Below are 17,029 nucleotides of genomic sequence, written 5' to 3' on the forward strand. Positions count from 1 at the left end.
TGGATGAAGGCCTGTGGAACTAACAACAGCATCAGATTCTCAACACACAAAGGGGATCCAGTTGAGCCATACACATCTCCAACCACTCCAGTCAAGACCAAGGTCAACACAAATTGTAGTGGAAGAGTGCACGCGTGCACACACGCACTTTCACATTTGGAAAGTAACAGGAGCACACACCACTCTGCATCACTCCAGCACAGGTTGAAGCCACTGGTACAGCACTCATCATCTGTCTCAGAAACAGCCACTTAACTTACAAGCTTGCTTAACAAGTTTCTATGCCAAGGGAGTACACAGCACACAATAAGGCAAACCACTGAAATGTAAAACAATTTATAAAGTACTGCTATTTAATTCCTGTTCTCTACAACCTCCATATTCTTTCAAAAAATGTGTAAAAATAAGAGGAGGAGATGAGATTTCTGAAAAGTTCACATTGGACAGTTCTGGAAACAAACTTCACCTGGTATCTGTAAAGGAGTGCAAATAAAGATACTGTAAGCTACATCAAAACAGTTGCAGTTCACATTGCACTACTGGCCTGATTTGCTATTTTCTTTCCTTACTTGTAAAATACCAGTAGTAAGAAACAGCACAAAGGCTTTTTCTTAATAAAGTTTAAAATTAAGACCACTTTGTCTGGATAAAAACAATTACAAGTACCACACTACTGCAAATTCTGCATGATGCACAGTAGTGCTCGCAACATTTGAGTGGCAAGACCATTTTGGAACTGTTTGTGAAAGATATGTCAAAAACAGAATATTGGCATAAGTAAGAATGTATGTTACCAGTGAATTTATTATTGTGAAAATATATCTGTCCCACAATGTACACCATTGTAAATAATCAAATGCAATATTTATGCACATCAAAAATATATGGGGCGAATATATACTCAGTTCAGCATTAAATCAGCAACAGTAAATGAAAAAATATTTTGGCTATTTTTCTATGATTTCATTTCACTGGAAATTTTCTAATAAATCACTCCAAAGGGTAATATTTGTGGTTCAAAACCATCAGGACAACAGTAATTCTGTAAAATAGTATGGATCTAAGAGTGACAGTCCAATCCTCCTGCCACTAGATTCAGATGCATTTGGCTTGTGCTCGCTGCCTTAGAACATGAGTCCAGACACCAAAAGAATGAACTACTACTATCACAGCCTGGACCACATTAGCTCATACCATGTCAGATCAGAGATGCAACATCAATAAAAGGAGATGACACTTTAAAAGCACCTGCCAGATTCTCAAGTATTAATTATATACACATATGGTAAAATACAGAATACTGAAGGAGAGTGTACTGAATAGCAAGTTAAATGCTCCATTCATTTTCTCATTACTGCAATGGATATTCACATTTTCCACATTGGTCCAGGAAAGATACTGCAATCTAAGCATGTGATTTGATGCTACTTAAAGCTTTGTGATACTGTTATGTGTTTTCTTTATCTACATAACCCCCACCCCCAACCCCAAATATTACTGCAAAAGAACTCTATCTACATATAGAAATAACACAGACTTGATTTGGTGGCTCTTGTTTGACTGTGCTCTTGTAAAGACATCTGCTAACTTTTCCTTACCTGTTTAATAGCATATTTATTTCCCTGCCCCTCAGGTCATAAATGGTACATGATAAATCACTTCCTCAGTATTATTCCTGTAAAAATTCACAGTGACCAATTCTGAGAGAATTTTTTTTGGTTGGGTTTGGTTTTTTTAAAAGTAATTGTGCAATATGAAATTCATACTACAATTTTCAACTTTGGTAACTTACAGAAAAAAGATTTCATGATGTTTAACTAAGGATCAGTCATGACATTGCTTACATTATCCTCATTATGCTGTGCAAGCACATCAGTTAAGGTTCATCCCTTTTCTTGAGATCCTGAAAAATTCCAATATTGATGAGAAATTTACTGCAATTTAAGTTGTGAACCTATTTAATTTTTCTTGTTACCTTTAAATACGTCCATCACCTAGCCGTAGTAAATTTTTACTTACTGTTTCAATTCATGGAATCCTGATCCCAAAACAAACAGCCACCTACCCCTTCAACCAAATAGAAAAATCCAGCTGAGCCTCAACAAGTACATCTGAATTCTCAGAAGAGGAAATATTTTCTTGATTTAACAGCAACTGTACAATATTACAAACTCTGACACATGAAAAACAATCAGGCAATAGAAAAATGTACAACAGCTTTGGTGTTATACAAAATAATAAAAAAGACTGGACAGCAAGATACATAGTTCATTATCTTCTCAACACAGCAACTTCATTGCTGACTGTAAGACAGTTATTTGCTTTTGATATTCTCTACGTGGTCTTTCCACTCATGAAAAATCATACTGTATTACTACAATAAGAACTGTTATGAACACCGTAAAATAAGCTCCAAATTTTATAAAAACATCTTTCCTCTTCGCACTATTGCTTTGTGGCACATTGTCAACAGAACAGCAGTCCAAAATAAAGTGACAACTAGATTTAATAAATTAATATACTTTTTAAAGATGTACAATGCACATTCTTTTTAATCCAAGGTTTTAGGGTGTCAGGACACTTCTATATACACATATACAGACCTCAGACAGCATTTACAACATCAGAAAATGCAGATAAGAAACAGAGCCTTAACTGCTATCTGGATGCTACCAACAGAAGCCAAAACACTGCTGAGAGTATTATTGGGAGAGAGATCCAAAGACGAGAAGAGTCTATGAAAAAAGGACATGTAAAGGCAAAGGGAAGGTCAAGATGTTTAATATGACCATCTATTCTTGTGAAGACTGAGGTGGAGTTGTTGATGTGCCTGGTTTACCAGACTTCCGTTCATAATTCACAAGTCGTTGTCCAACAAGGTACCTGGGATCACAGTAAAAACAGAAATTAACACAAGGTAAATACCATTTTGTAACACAAATCCACTCTATCTCCTTTGCTGCCAAAAGTAGTTTTTTCATTTCAATAAAAAATTATTCTATAAATTGTCAAGGAAGAACTTTAGCTGCTCCCTAATCTTTCTTAAAGGGAAAGAAAATATCCTCATGCTACTCCATGGAAAGCTTAAGGGCTGCAAGATTGCTTTAGTGCAATATTGAAACATAATTTAACTATCTCAGCAGCTTAACAGTTTTCATAGCTTTCACATTATTCCTTCCTTCCTCTATATCATTGTTCAACACTTTTTGCCACCTAAATTACTTTTCATATTTGCATGCTAGTTCTGTGTATACAAGAGCCCTACACACCTATGAATTAGTTGCTAATCTTCTTAACCCATAAAAAAGGTATAGGGTAACACCAAAAATAATGTAATAACAAAAAAAAAGGTTCAACTAAGCAAGATAACAAAAAAATAATAGGAAAATTATTATTTTTATCAGATATCTGAGTAATACAGAGTAATAATTACTGAAAATATCAGAAAACCACACAAAATTTGGTAAGGACAAATGATCAAAACACCTGAACAGGTTAGTTAGACTAATGAGTAGAAAGAGTAAGAAAAATAGTTATGCAGAAAAGGTTGAAGAAATAGTTTTATAAGCAGCATCCTGAGACATGATTTTAACTTCCAGGTATGTTGCAATTCATGACATTCATTTGTAATTCAAGGCTACAGATGAGACTAAGAGTCAGCTTCATTTGTGGGAAAACACACTCATGTTAGACAAGAGGGAGTGTGTTCCCTTTTTATAAAGACAGTCTATTCTTGTGTTTATCTACCTGAACCACAGATAAAACATCTGCCAAGAACAGTCTGTCTGTCTTAAAGAGTAATTTGTCTAGAAAACGTCTTAAAAACCCTTTTAGTCCTAAGTGTCTACAGCACCTGAATTCAACCTGAAGTATTCACATATATCAAAATATATGTAAAAGGGAAAAATTAAAAAAAAACCACTATATACTCACTTGTCATTTTTAATATGTTCATAAAGGCGCTTGAACTGGCGGACTTGGAAGGACAGAATTCCCATCAAAACCACCACCATAAGCAGAAAAGGATAAATGCGTCGCTGAACGAGGTTCTGCATTTCAGCAGTAACTCCTACAAAACAAGACACAATCCTTAGACACTCTAATATTGTTGAGCTAACTCACGTATTTCTGCTTCTCTCTACTCGCTTGCAGACTTTTTGTTGTACTGTAACTTCAGTAGAAGGGCTGTGAAATAAATGACACATCCATTTACATCAAAGATCCAACATGACAGTTGCTGTTCTTTTTAATCTGATCACTATGAGCAGAAAGCTTTCCATTAACAGAGTGAAAATCCACAGTAGAAAAAAAAAGCTTACCAGTTCTTTTTGCCTATTAACATCTGTTTATCTGCTTACTGACTTCTTGTATCAGAAAAGTCAACACAATAAAAGCTGGCATTCAAGTGAGACTGAAGAATAAAATGGAACTTCTTGAACATGTTAACACCAAAACTAACTAGCACAAGACAAGTCTTGATGAAAAAGCTTATCTACCCTGGTTCTAATCAAATTATTTACCTCAATTATGAGGAGATAGGAAAGCCTGAAAAAAACCTATATATTTAAAATTTAAATTTTAATACTGTTAAAACTTCAAAACAAACCCAAGATCTACACCTGGTCTAAGCGTCGTTTAGAATCTGACAAGTCAGAAAAAGATGGCTTCAGCTCAGTATAGCTCCTAGAGGGACTAAAATCAAAGGCTGATTGTCCAAAGAAGAAATGAATTAATCATTCCTTTCCCAAACTAGCTAGATACCTAAAATGCACGAAGAAGAAATCAGTGTCTGCCCCTCCTCTTGGGTAAGGAGGGGCAGACACAGATTTCTTCACTGTGGTGACCAGTGAAAGGACCCAAGGAGCAGCCTCAAGTTGTGTCAGGGAAGGGTTTGGGCTGGGTATTAGAAAAAGGTTCTTCACCCAGAGGGTGGTTGGGCACTGGCACAGGTTCAGAGAAGCGATCACAGCACCAAGACTGACAGAGTTCAAGAAGCATTTGGACAATATTCCTGAACATGGTGTGACTCTTGTAAGTCTTTAAACATTTACATTTGTCAGCAGAAGAAGAGTTTATTTGTTTTTGTTTATTTTTTTTTTTTTTGGTTTTTTTTTTGTTTTTTTTTTTTGTTGTTGTTGCTTTAATAAACTACAGATTGAAGTTTTATTTCCACAAACATATTTACATTGCTGTAAACCATGAGATGACAAATTCTGAATGCATACATACCCAGTAAAGGTACAACACCAGAAGCTATGATGTACGGCACACACAGGGAAAGTAAGAGGACAGAGATTACAGGTGCTGCCAGTTTACGGATGATGAAGTGTAAGTCAATGTTACGAATCCCATTTGCATATACCTAAAATGGAACAAGTTAGAAGTAGAACAGATCAATTAAGACAGACTTGCTTTGCACTTACAGTAATAATTAAAAGTTTTACACAATTCTTCTTATGAAAGGAAATGGGTATTCCCATGGCCACAGTTGAAGAAGAAATTTACATCATGAAGGTTCCAGGAAATCATTTAAACAATGCCCAAGAGACCAACTTAATCTGGAACAGAGTTGTGATTTCGTTGCAGGAATGCAAGAGAACTTCTGAAAGATCATTTAATAGAGCTGTGGACAATGGTTTTGTGGGTGACCTGGGATCACTTTGCGCTGTTAACTTACTAGAAGAGGATCCTGTATATGCTAATAGAATAAATTATTAAATTTTGTAAAGGGCAGAAAATAGGATCCTATTTTTGTACTTGGTGAGGTAGACCAAAGCCTCTGTACATAGAGCCCGTGCCTGAAAAAAAGGCCTCTACAATTCTTAAGCTTCTGCAGTTACTACCAAAAGCTAAGGTCAAAACGTAACCAGATTAAGTATGGGAAAAACCCAGTTTTGAACGCCTACTAAATGGCTTCTGGTAAATAATGGCTTCTGTCCCACAGCCTGGAAGGCTCAGGAGAGTGTGTAAACTTTCCATGGAGAGCATTCAGAATGGAAGAGGGAGCCATGGTATGCATCAAAACATACTCCCAGACAAAGACTGTATTTCGGCAGTGTGACAGCTGAAGTGATTTAATAACAGACTATGTGCTAGACTTACTCACGAGAGGCACCTTGTGTACAGAGGCTGGGACATGCACCACAGGCATCACATAGAGTGCAGGGCTGAAAAATTACCTTCTGACAAACAACTGAGATACTTCATCGAGATGACAACTATGGAATTGAACAGTTATAGCCAAGAAAAAAATACTTCTAACAAAACAAGAGACCATGTGACTCAACTGCTCAGAGAAACTGTTTTGTGTTGCTTAATAATCAAAGGGGAACAGAAATTGTGTCTTTCATCTCCACTGATCTATGAATGGGGTAATCCCTTCAGCTGCAGAGAAAGCAAAATTCTGTGTTTTTGACTTGTGGATGTAAATACTGTCCAATATTTGGAGACAGACTTCATCTGAAGAAATAATCAGGTTTCTTTCTCACTTTATTACAAACCTGAGAAAAATGCATATATGTATACAAAGCATTTTCTTGAATTCAGATTTCTGATTTTTTGTTTTACTGTTAAGTGTACCTTAATGGATTAGGCTATACAATTTAAAAGGTTTTTACAAGACTAGTTGAATTCTATACTCAATTACTCCATTACTGCAAGAGTAACACTGTTTTCTGACACACATTCAGAAACATAAAAAATGTATTATACAGATAATTCACATGAACAATTTTTCCCTACCTGTTCAATAACAGTTTTCAGCCACCACTGGGGACCCATCAGTGTTATGGCAGCAATTATTTTGGCATGCAGAACTCCAAGAGCCCAGTCCTAATTTTGTAAAAATTTATAGTGTTAGCATTAACATATCTTTAAAAAGTCTGACAACAAAAGCTTTAAGAGCAATGTGTTAATATTGCTTATAAGTGAAAATATAATTACTTTTCCATTTACATGGGACATTGATCCAAAGAGATGACATCATCTACAAATTCCTATGAGAAAGAGGATGCTTTCAAGATTAACTGACATCTGTAAATTTAGCTCCCTGGGAGCAGGAAAATCACTACTGCTATTAAACCAAAGGCAAATACAAAATAAAATCATTAGACTTAAAGCAATTGACTAACATTCTGGTTAAAAACTAATTTACATAAAAGGAAGTTAATTTCCTTTCTCTATAGAAGAATAGAAAAAAGATACAAAGATGTTCACATGCATCAAGAAGCAAGTTCTTTTGAAGTTTATTTATTCCCAAAACTCTACCTGATGTAAGAAAGCTTAAAGGAAGACAATGCTTTAACAAAAAAAGTCATACTTTTGGTGGAAAATTTATGATTTAATATAAACTGCAATTATTATGGCAAGGAATTAGGACACTGTAACTACTGGCTTCTAGTAAATACTTCACATCATAAGTCCATCCTTTTTGGATTACAGATATTTGTAAGAGATTTTCAATAAAACCCGCCAAAAATAGAATGCAAAACATAGGCTGATAAAGTAGAATACACAGCCAAGATCTGGTAAGACTTGGGACATCATAGACTAAATTAACTTTCTTATCCTGATGGGGAAATATATTTTCTTTAACTGATTATTTAAAAAGACAACTTTTGTTAATGTCAATTCTAAAGAATTTAAAAAAATTGTTACAAAAAAGCACCAGTCTTAAAGTTGATTCATATTTATTTAAGGATGCAACCTCTGCAAACTCTTTTGGGGAAAATGGAAATTAGTCTCAATTTTCATAGTTCCTTGTTGATTTAGAACAAGGCTTAAGTCCCACTTATCCTATATTTTGAAGAAGTTCTGCTACGTGAAAATAAACCTTTTCAGTATACTTCTTTTAAAACTTCTAAAGAACTAATATGCAATAGTAAAGAATTTTTATAATCTCTAGCATTACAAATTCTTTCCAAAATTGTTTGGAAACCATGATCATCTACCACTGTAATTATATGATGCCCTGATTTTCTGGTCATCTACTCAGCTCAAAAATATACTTGGATTTTAAAATAATGAAATAATTAAATTAGTAGCCAAATTCTTTATGGCTTTCAAACATTTGGATATTGAAAGTAAATGAAAGCTTAGGGCAGCTTAGAAAGTCACTGTCCCTGAACAGTTTCTTGTTATTTAGTAATGACATTCTAGATGCTCTGAGTTATGGTCCCCTCACTTGGGTTTCACGGAGTTATGACTTCTTTCATAATTCAGCCTAGGTGATGGAAGCACATGTCATTCAATCCACTGCATCTTCATTTAGTCTCCCAACTTGCAGGACTGAAATTTGCATTCAGCCTGTGAGACTTGACTGAAGAGTAATAAAACACAGCTACCTCAAAATTTTGTATTAATGATTTGACAACTCAGGCCAAAATCAGCATGACCCTAAATAATTTAAAAATTACATTCATAATGTGCCTCATCACTGAATTAAAATCTTACAAGGAAAAAAAAATGACCAGAACCTCTTGCTGCATAACTGTATGCAGAAGGCTTTCCGGAACAATTGTACATCTGTGCATACATACATATAGGTATACTAACTTCTTACATAACTTTACAATTACACTACTGGAAAAATAGCTAATCACCGAAATGCAACCTTTGCTGTCATCTCACAACAGTTCAGCTTTTCATAGTTTAAATTCCTCAGCATATCCTTTTGGTTCAAATAATTCTCACATCCAGACTGACTGCCTTTTCTGTGCCACATATAAACATATTTGTGGAAAATGCTCTGAAGCACCAAATCCACACAAAACAAGGCAGCCCATACTCCTTACATAGACAAAAGCAAAAGAATGGGAGCAACTGACCTGCCAAGGATAGAAGAGAGGTGTTTGATCCAAAGGAACCCTCAAAGGTGCGACGATGACCAGTTCAAACAAAAGACCAAGCAAAAGTGGAACCACACCAGCGAGCAGTATAGCCACTATCAATGTCTTCATTATCTAAAAAACCCAAGACATTTAATAAATTTATTTACCAGAGGATTCTTTCTTTAAACTCAAAAATATAATTAGAGTACTATGCATATTGCATAAACACACAGCCCTGGTAAAAAAAACCCAAAATGACATAGACCTCTATTTCACACATATACACCCTTAGAAACAATTTTTACTACTTACACAGTTTTGCAACGCAAGTTTTCAAGATTGGGTCCTATTCCATAGGAATAGGAATTCCAGAAAAAATCATGACTGTGCCTACTAGTATTCATATAGTTTTAAACCATAAAATCACACTGACTGTTATCAATAGGGAATACTATCCAATGGAACTTCAATACATTGCATATGCTCATATCTTGGGAAATAGAAAAAATTTTTCCAAAACTGCCAATTTTTCTCTGGAGCAAAACAAACCCTAAAAATTCAGTCATTATGGACTATTTGACTTAAAAATGGAGGACTCAGAACACCATACTTGAAATTTTATTTATGCTAAAATTATCTTAATTTAACTGCATCATACAAAGTAGCCTGACTTAATTAACATGCTAAGGAGAAGCAGCAAAGAACAAGTAGAAATTATGCTTTAGCTCTGAATTTTCTTGAAGAAGCTAAGATCTTAAAGAAGCTAAAATCAAAATGATGGATGAGGTATTTGGGAAACATGATAGTACATGAAGAACATGTACAGTGTAACAATTCAGTAAGCACATTAAAATGTTTATAACAAGATACCATTTATGCTATCAATGTTTAAAGAAACTAGCAAGATATCTACTACAGAAATCCTCAAAATCAAAACCAAGATAAAAAGATGGGGTATGAATTTGTTTTCATGCTGAGAAGGTCAACTCATCATAATTAATATTTTTGAGGAAAATACCTTTTATTTGAACAACACAAGTTCAAGAGCTGATATCTTTCTGAAAATATGCATCAAGCTACTTTTTAGAGACATAGTCATAATCTATCAGCTTTATTAGGTTTTTCCATTTGATAATTTCATGTAACTAAACACGTAAATAGTTAAGCTTCCAGATTTATGTGAAAATGTCAATGTTTTTGAGAACACAACACATGGGATAATAATGCAATATATTCACTTTTAAAGGAAAACAGAAAAAAATATAGACATATATTTATTTAAACATATATATATATACAAGCCTCTTTACTCTGATTCCTTTCCAAAAATAGCCTATGCAATGGGAATGTAAGCTGCAAAAGCTTCAGAATGGTCTGAAAAGCAAAATGTAGTATACAGAACAGAGTAAAGTGTGCAAGCAAAAAAGGAAACAAGTCCTATTAGCTAATTTTTTGATAATTCAGCAGAACTGCTTCTCAAGACTCACCATGAGAGACCATTCTTTGACCTTCTGGAAAATGACTCTACGACCCTGTGGCATCCAGGCAACCAGCACTGTCACAGCTCGGATAGTCAGCCAACAGACATAAAGACCACAGGCAGCTGTGTACAGTTCATGGATTTTGGCAGAGCCCGTCCAAAATGACATTAACCACCGGCCAGCGAATACTGAAAACACAAGCACTGTTACATACAGTAATGCTTCTGGATTTATTAGGGAAGGATGCTTGTTAAAAAACTACTTATCAAATTTATCTGAAATATCCCTGCATAAATATTATTCATCATGAAACAGTTATTTTGGTACTGTACCCATAATGCATAAATGTGTGAAGCACTATGCAAACAGCTTCAAAAATTATGCCAAATAAACCCACAGAAATCCTTTTCCACCTAAATTTTCATTAGGACAGCAATGTTACCTAAGCTACAGCAAAACAAAGCACTGTTCAGAGCCTAAACACTGATCTTTAGAACTGCAACACGGATCATGCCTTAGTGTGTGAGCTTGAACTTAAATTATATGAGCTATCTTTGGGTTGTTTCACTGCTTCATGTAATTTTTTAAGACTTACTGATGGGGCTTCTGAAGTTCTCTGACAAAAATGGGAGACTGATTTGCTACAGTTCATTTTTTAATAGTGTTTAAATTTCCCTAGTATTACAGTGGAATTATTTTATGTCCTACTACTAAAACTATCACAGAATTTATAACTTTGATCTCAACACATTATTGACTTTAGGATCATTAATAGAACAAGGTATAAATTACATGGTATTACAGCAGACAGGTTATGAAATTTACATTGGTTGACATGGCTTAATTTACTCCAAATTATTAAAAAAAATACCAAATGCTTTTGAAGTACTTATTCAGACATTTTAAAGTTATATATGTACCACTTCACAGAATCTCCTAGTGATGTGTCAAGATCACAGAATCATAGAATATCTCAAGTTGGAAGGAACCCCTAAGGATCACTGAGTCCAACTCCCTGCTCCTCGCAGTATTCAACAATGACACCTTCAGAATATTTAATTAAGGAAAATACTGCAGAAGACCTGGAAACAATCTATATATTTTCCTTCTTGAAACAGAAAAAGAGGTGCAAGAGTTTCAATTATTTTTTGATCAATACTATCGAGATTGAAGCACCTGAAGCCCTGTTCTCAGAGGAAAATTATTCTACAACAAAAAGGGAATGGCAATCTCTGTCATTTAGATTTTTAGATTACAATTTGATGACAAATTATTAAAAATGAGACTAGTTTCTATATTTTTTCCTTTTGACTTCAAACAATGGTTTCAAAACATCTGCCATGGTTGGGCATGGCAACATATTAAATTGTTTTTAATGACAGTTTACTGTAATAGACTCACCTGGTAAGGTAAGGCAGATAAGACTAGCAATCAGTAATGTTATGCACATGAAAACAATCAAAAGAAATATCTGAAAAAGTGAAAAAAAAAAGGAGGGGAAGTTCATAAGAAAGTTATTTAACCAAACCCCAAGAAACCCCAGTACAAAAAAATACATCATCCTAGAAATGCAGCTAAACTAGGATGTTTAAATAATAATTGATGTTTCACTGTATAAATAAATCAGCAAAAAGAAACCTAATCACAATACATGCAGAACACCTGTGGTGTTGTGTATTTCTAAGACTCTCCATTAACTGTTCCAACAGTAAAAAATAACATTTGAATCCAGAATTACTTAAGTTCTTTGCTTTGTCATATAAAAAAGACCATCTCTTAATTTCTGCACTGAGCAGCAGCATGACTCTCATATAATCCCAAAAGATTTCTAGCTCTGAATGCCATATGAGCAAGACAGTGGTTTTATAAGGAAAACCTTGCTGACAAAGTTCTTCTAGATGTGCTCAGACTTTCTGTGACCAGTGAAGGTGGTTACTTTTCAGCCAGGTTCTCATCTTACCAGAGAATTACCATGTACTTGACTTCCTTAAATAATTCTCAAGCACCAGGCACTATGAAGTTCTGCTTCACTAATCACCAAAGCCACACAAAAAGCAAGCTTGCTATGGGAAAGCTAACACCTCATCCCAACAGACTACTGAGAGAAAATTAAATCTGGAACACACACTTTCCTTGACGAGACATTTGGGTACCACAGGGACCTAATGTTAGCCATTACTTCCATTCTTCAGCTATACCTGAAACCACAGTAAGTGGGCTGTGGTAAGTTCATATTTAACTCAGAGTTCTGTTAAAAACAAAACAGTTACCTAGTTTAAGCTGTATCTTATTCTAGAAATGTAAGTATTTGCCAATAAAATTTCCTTTCTAATTTTAGGGATTTAGAACTTCCAAGTATTATACAATACCTTTCTATGTTTAATACAGATACAGAAGCAACAGAAGTTCTCTGCTTATTTTCTTAATAAAACAAAGTAGTTTTTAAATACACTTCAGCTACAAGACCAATGTACAAGCTACAAGGCCCCTTCAAAGCCATGCCTTGTTAGAGGCACACCTGAACTACCTGTTTGAGAGGGGCTTATTGTCTTTCTCTCCATTACTTACTGTAAAGAAAATAAGATGTCAACTGACACACAATACTCAACATATATGGGATCTATAAATAAAATTGTAATTGAAGGGCTTACATTAGAGGCTGAAAAAAGCCTTATATGAGCATAACTGCAAATCTATGTTTTTGAAAGCTGCAAACCATATAAAACAGGACCCACCATGTGACTTCTGACAACGTGGGCCAAATCTTTCTTAGAAAAAAAAAAACCAAAAACTTCTCAAATACCTTTTTCTTTCCTCTTGATGTGCTAGGTATACATACCCTGAGTGGGAATTTTAAAGGCCTACGATAAGGCTGGAAACCCACAGGTCCTCCTTGTTGAAGTATGGCTTGATGGGCTGCATGGAGACCTTCTCCCACAACTGGAATGGCATTATTATTGCGAGCATGCTGGTTGTTAGGTTGCTGATTTGCATTGTTTTCGTTCTCTTCCTGATCACCAAGTAGGTAAGAATGAAGATCCCTGTAACAATCACCATTTCAGTTTTGTTCTGTTTGATATGAATGAGAAACTTACAGAAATATAGGCCTACTCAGAATCCATACAGGTTGTAAAAAACTAATACAGGAGAACTGGCAGAATCTTGATTAAGTAAAATAAGCCTTTTTTGGTAACATACTCAATGTCATAATGAACACAATTTAGAATAAAAATGCTGGTGCGGATGCAGTTAGAATACAATCACAAGGAAAGGTCACTTATGTGTTTGACTGCTTTAAAAACACCACCTGGTAATAAAGATGTTGTGCATATGAAAGGAAAATTACATGGATATTTTAGTTCTTGTAAGCACACAGCTCTACTGACAGCTTTTATGTCACTGTCACTAAGCTCTATAGGAAACAACGGCCTTCAAATCTAAATCATACAAGGACGGTGCTGCATTGCTATGAACCTGCTGTCAGAAGTACAGAGACAGGCAGAGTCTTTCAAGAAGATTCTAAATTACTCAAAATCTGTTCACAACTTTTTAAGAATATAATTCCTAGGAAAAAAACCAATCTATTTTAAAATTATTCTGTTGATGTTTTCCATATATACATTTAGCAAAATTTGAGTCTGATTAAAAATGAACATTTAGAACTTAATTTTCCTCAGCTTTAGCAGAGTAAGATTAGTGTAGATATTCTATTAGCAATGAAATTTACCCAACAGTTTGCTTTTTGGGACCAACAGAGCAAAACACTTTCATCTGTGCTGAACTAAAATTGCTGAAGAGGTAATTTGCAATTGTCCTAAAGAGCTGCAACAGTGGAGTAAGAAAAGCTATTTCTATCATCATCTCTAAATCTCTCTTGTTACACTATACTATACACTATACTATACACAATCAAAATTTGGAAAATAATTAAAAACTTCTTCAAAATGCAAACTAAGAAAAGAGTGGGTGAGCAGAGTTTCCTTATGAGAAACTAAAATAAATATTTTGGATTACAGTGAAGAAAAAAATCTATCATTCATTCACTCACTCAGATATAACTTGGCAAAGAATAATTCTTGATCCTGAGAGTGCGACATGGTGGGAGAATGCCAATATACTTTGAAGTTAAATTGAAAAATGTACAGAAACAAAATCAACCTTTCTTTTTACCTGACTAATCTGGCAAACAACAGATGAACTAAAATATAATTTTAAGTGCTAGAACTCTGTCTGGCAGTACTATAATTTACTTCATTTGACAAAGAAATGGTTTTATTCTTTTCTAAAGTCTGAACTTTAAACTCTAAAACCCCTTATTTAAGTTGCTTACTTCTTCAGCTCAATGTTCTAAATGATTTTTCCTTTTCTTCCTTCTTATAGTAAGAAATCCAAGAAGTGCACATGAATTTTATTTAGATGATTCATAGAAACACACTGCTGATATTTATCTCCTTATATTCATATAATAGGGAGTTAAGATGTCAGTCATACTTTACAGATTCCTTTCACTAAGCAAATGCTGTAATGGTGTACCAAAAGAATTAATTGTCAAATGTTAGTTAAGCAGTACATATATCTACTGCTTAGAAGAAAGCAATCACTACAGAAGTTTTTCATAATGTATTTATCTGCAGAAGAGCTATTAAACCTCCTTGCTGGGATAACCTTCTGGAAAGCTGCCTTCATGTTTAAAGGCCAAACTGGGCGTAGTGGTTGTAGCTGATTTTGGATTTCTGTACTTACAGCAAGTATCCAGCAGTAACAGTCCATGCTCGTACAAGACCTTTCAACCACTGTCTTGTATGTCCTTGCTCTAGCAAAGCTGGAAGCACCACCTGAAGCAAAAGCAGCTCTAGGGAAAGTTCACTTACTGGAGCATCACTGGAAACAATGGGAAGAGCATGAAATCAAACATACAGAACATTCTAATAGCAATCCTTTACACTGAATCCCATTAATGCCACCACAATACAAAATTACATTGGATGCCAAAAAGGAAAACTCTTAGTTTTTTGCTAAGGTTTTTCCCTATATACTACCCTGAGCAGAGAGGTTAGGCCCTTTGGCATATAATAAATTTAGGAAAAAACATTGAGAAAGATTATATCTAAAAATACAGTATGCGTCTCTATTTGCATCTATCATTACTTTTCAATTATTATTCAGAAACAGGAAAATACTGCTATCACTAAAAAAATGCAGTTACAGATATTCTTTTACTCCTGAAGCAACGACAGTTGGGAATGAGTGTGTTAAAAAAGCAAACATGAAAGGAACTTCACTATCAGAAAGTTGAAATGGGAAGTGTTTTGAGGCCATAAAGCCCCGAACAGTTATCTTTATGGAAGGAATACAAAATGCTTCTTTTTTCAAGTAGCTTTTAATTTGTCACATTGTATGATGTAGCTATGTCCTTTACCCTTTATTTCTCTTAGAACAATGAAGATTAGATTAACTGAAAACAAAATAACATAAAAAGTGTCACTTTAATGCTCAGGGAATGCAAATGCACTTTTTCCAGTTATAGAAACACTGAACAAAACCCCTATCATTTTAAAAATAAATGCTCACCTGTAGAGCATAACATTATATGGAAGAAAGTTAGGTAGGAGATACTTAATAATGCGTATAGGAAGCCAGAGCATGAGCAGTACAATTGATCCAAAGACAATCTGCAATTATAAAGTAAACAAGTTAGTCCAAAAAGTAGAAACTACCAAACCTGGTTTCCCACCCATCTCTGACATGTTCCCTGGGTGTGTGGTGGGTTAGCCCTGGCTAACAGCTGAATATCTACCCAGCTGCTCTCCAGCTGAAGGGGAAGGCAAAAACAGAAGGCAGGCAAGACTGAGATAATGGCAATTTAACAGAGAAAGCACCAAGTATGCAATCAAAACAGTAAGAAGAATTCACTCTCTACTTCCCATCAGCAGACAGAATCAGCAATTTCCTGGAAAGTCAGGAAGACAAACACCATAAGCATGAACATCCCTCCCAACCTCCTTTCTCACTGCTCTCTTTTACTGCTGAGCATGATGTCATCAGCTGTTCCAGGGATACCCTCCTTCCAGCCTGCAGCTTATTCACTGGAGGTGAGGGAGCAGCAAAGAAAATGCCTGGATGTTGTGCAAGCACTGTCCAGCCATAGCCAACAGGCCTGTGTTAACAACACTGTTTCAGCTGCCCCACTATGCAGAAAATCAATTCCATCCCAGGCAGACTGGTTGACTACAATGCCCTCGCCAAATAGGACTGCAGCTGAATAAGCACCAGAATAACCCTGCTGACAGCTACAGCAATGTCAGAGAGTTCTTTCTTCCCCCTTTCCCAACACCAGATTTGCTTATTTTGTATTCCTCTCTTTTCTAAGTGGCTGACTTCTTAAGCAACTTGACGAAGCGTCAAAGACATTTCAGTTCTTATTTCTTCACATTTCAAATTGACTGAAAGACTGAAATTCAGTAGGAGACATCAAGTGCCTGAAGACAATGCACTTTTATGAATCCTGTTTCCTTAAGGAACCAGATGAAAAATTAAGTTTTAAACACATTCTTACATTTCATATAAATTAAATAGAGAGTAAAGATGTGAAAAAAAAAATTGTGTCTAACTATGTCAAGAAGAAAAACTGAATCCCATTCTTCCTCAAAAATAATAGTTTATGTCATACACTAGACATTTCTTAAAATACAGAGAGAGCTTGAAAGGTGTGATTTATTC

At 35.1% G+C, this 17,029-nt stretch overlaps 1 protein-coding gene across 2 annotated transcripts in view; it reads right to left on the reverse strand.

The window, feature by feature from the left end:
* Window positions 1–2,765: 2,765 nt before the first annotated feature.
* MARCHF6 (membrane associated ring-CH-type finger 6) overlaps window positions 2,766–17,029 on the reverse strand; it is a 42,065-nt gene continuing 27,801 nt past the window's right edge. For both annotated transcript variants that reach the window (XM_053963477.1, XM_053963469.1), the window contains exons 17-26: window positions 15,881–15,981; window positions 15,053–15,190; window positions 13,149–13,350; window positions 11,711–11,780; window positions 10,316–10,497; window positions 8,826–8,960; window positions 6,742–6,831; window positions 5,230–5,362; window positions 3,934–4,069; window positions 2,766–2,883 (exon numbers count right to left, since the gene is read on the reverse strand). In XM_053963477.1, coding sequence (XP_053819452.1) covers window positions 2,793–2,883; window positions 3,934–4,069; window positions 5,230–5,362; window positions 6,742–6,831; window positions 8,826–8,960; window positions 10,316–10,497; window positions 11,711–11,780; window positions 13,149–13,350; window positions 15,053–15,190; window positions 15,881–15,981 — 1,278 coding nt within the window. In that variant the 3' untranslated portion in view covers window positions 2,766–2,792. The remainder of the gene's footprint in view (window positions 2,884–3,933; window positions 4,070–5,229; window positions 5,363–6,741; window positions 6,832–8,825; window positions 8,961–10,315; window positions 10,498–11,710; window positions 11,781–13,148; window positions 13,351–15,052; window positions 15,191–15,880; window positions 15,982–17,029) is intronic.

The sequence above is a fragment of the Vidua chalybeata genome, chromosome 1, assembly GCF_026979565.1.
Source record: "Vidua chalybeata isolate OUT-0048 chromosome 1, bVidCha1 merged haplotype, whole genome shotgun sequence".
In the NCBI taxonomy this organism is placed as follows: Eukaryota; Metazoa; Chordata; class Aves; order Passeriformes; family Viduidae; genus Vidua; species Vidua chalybeata.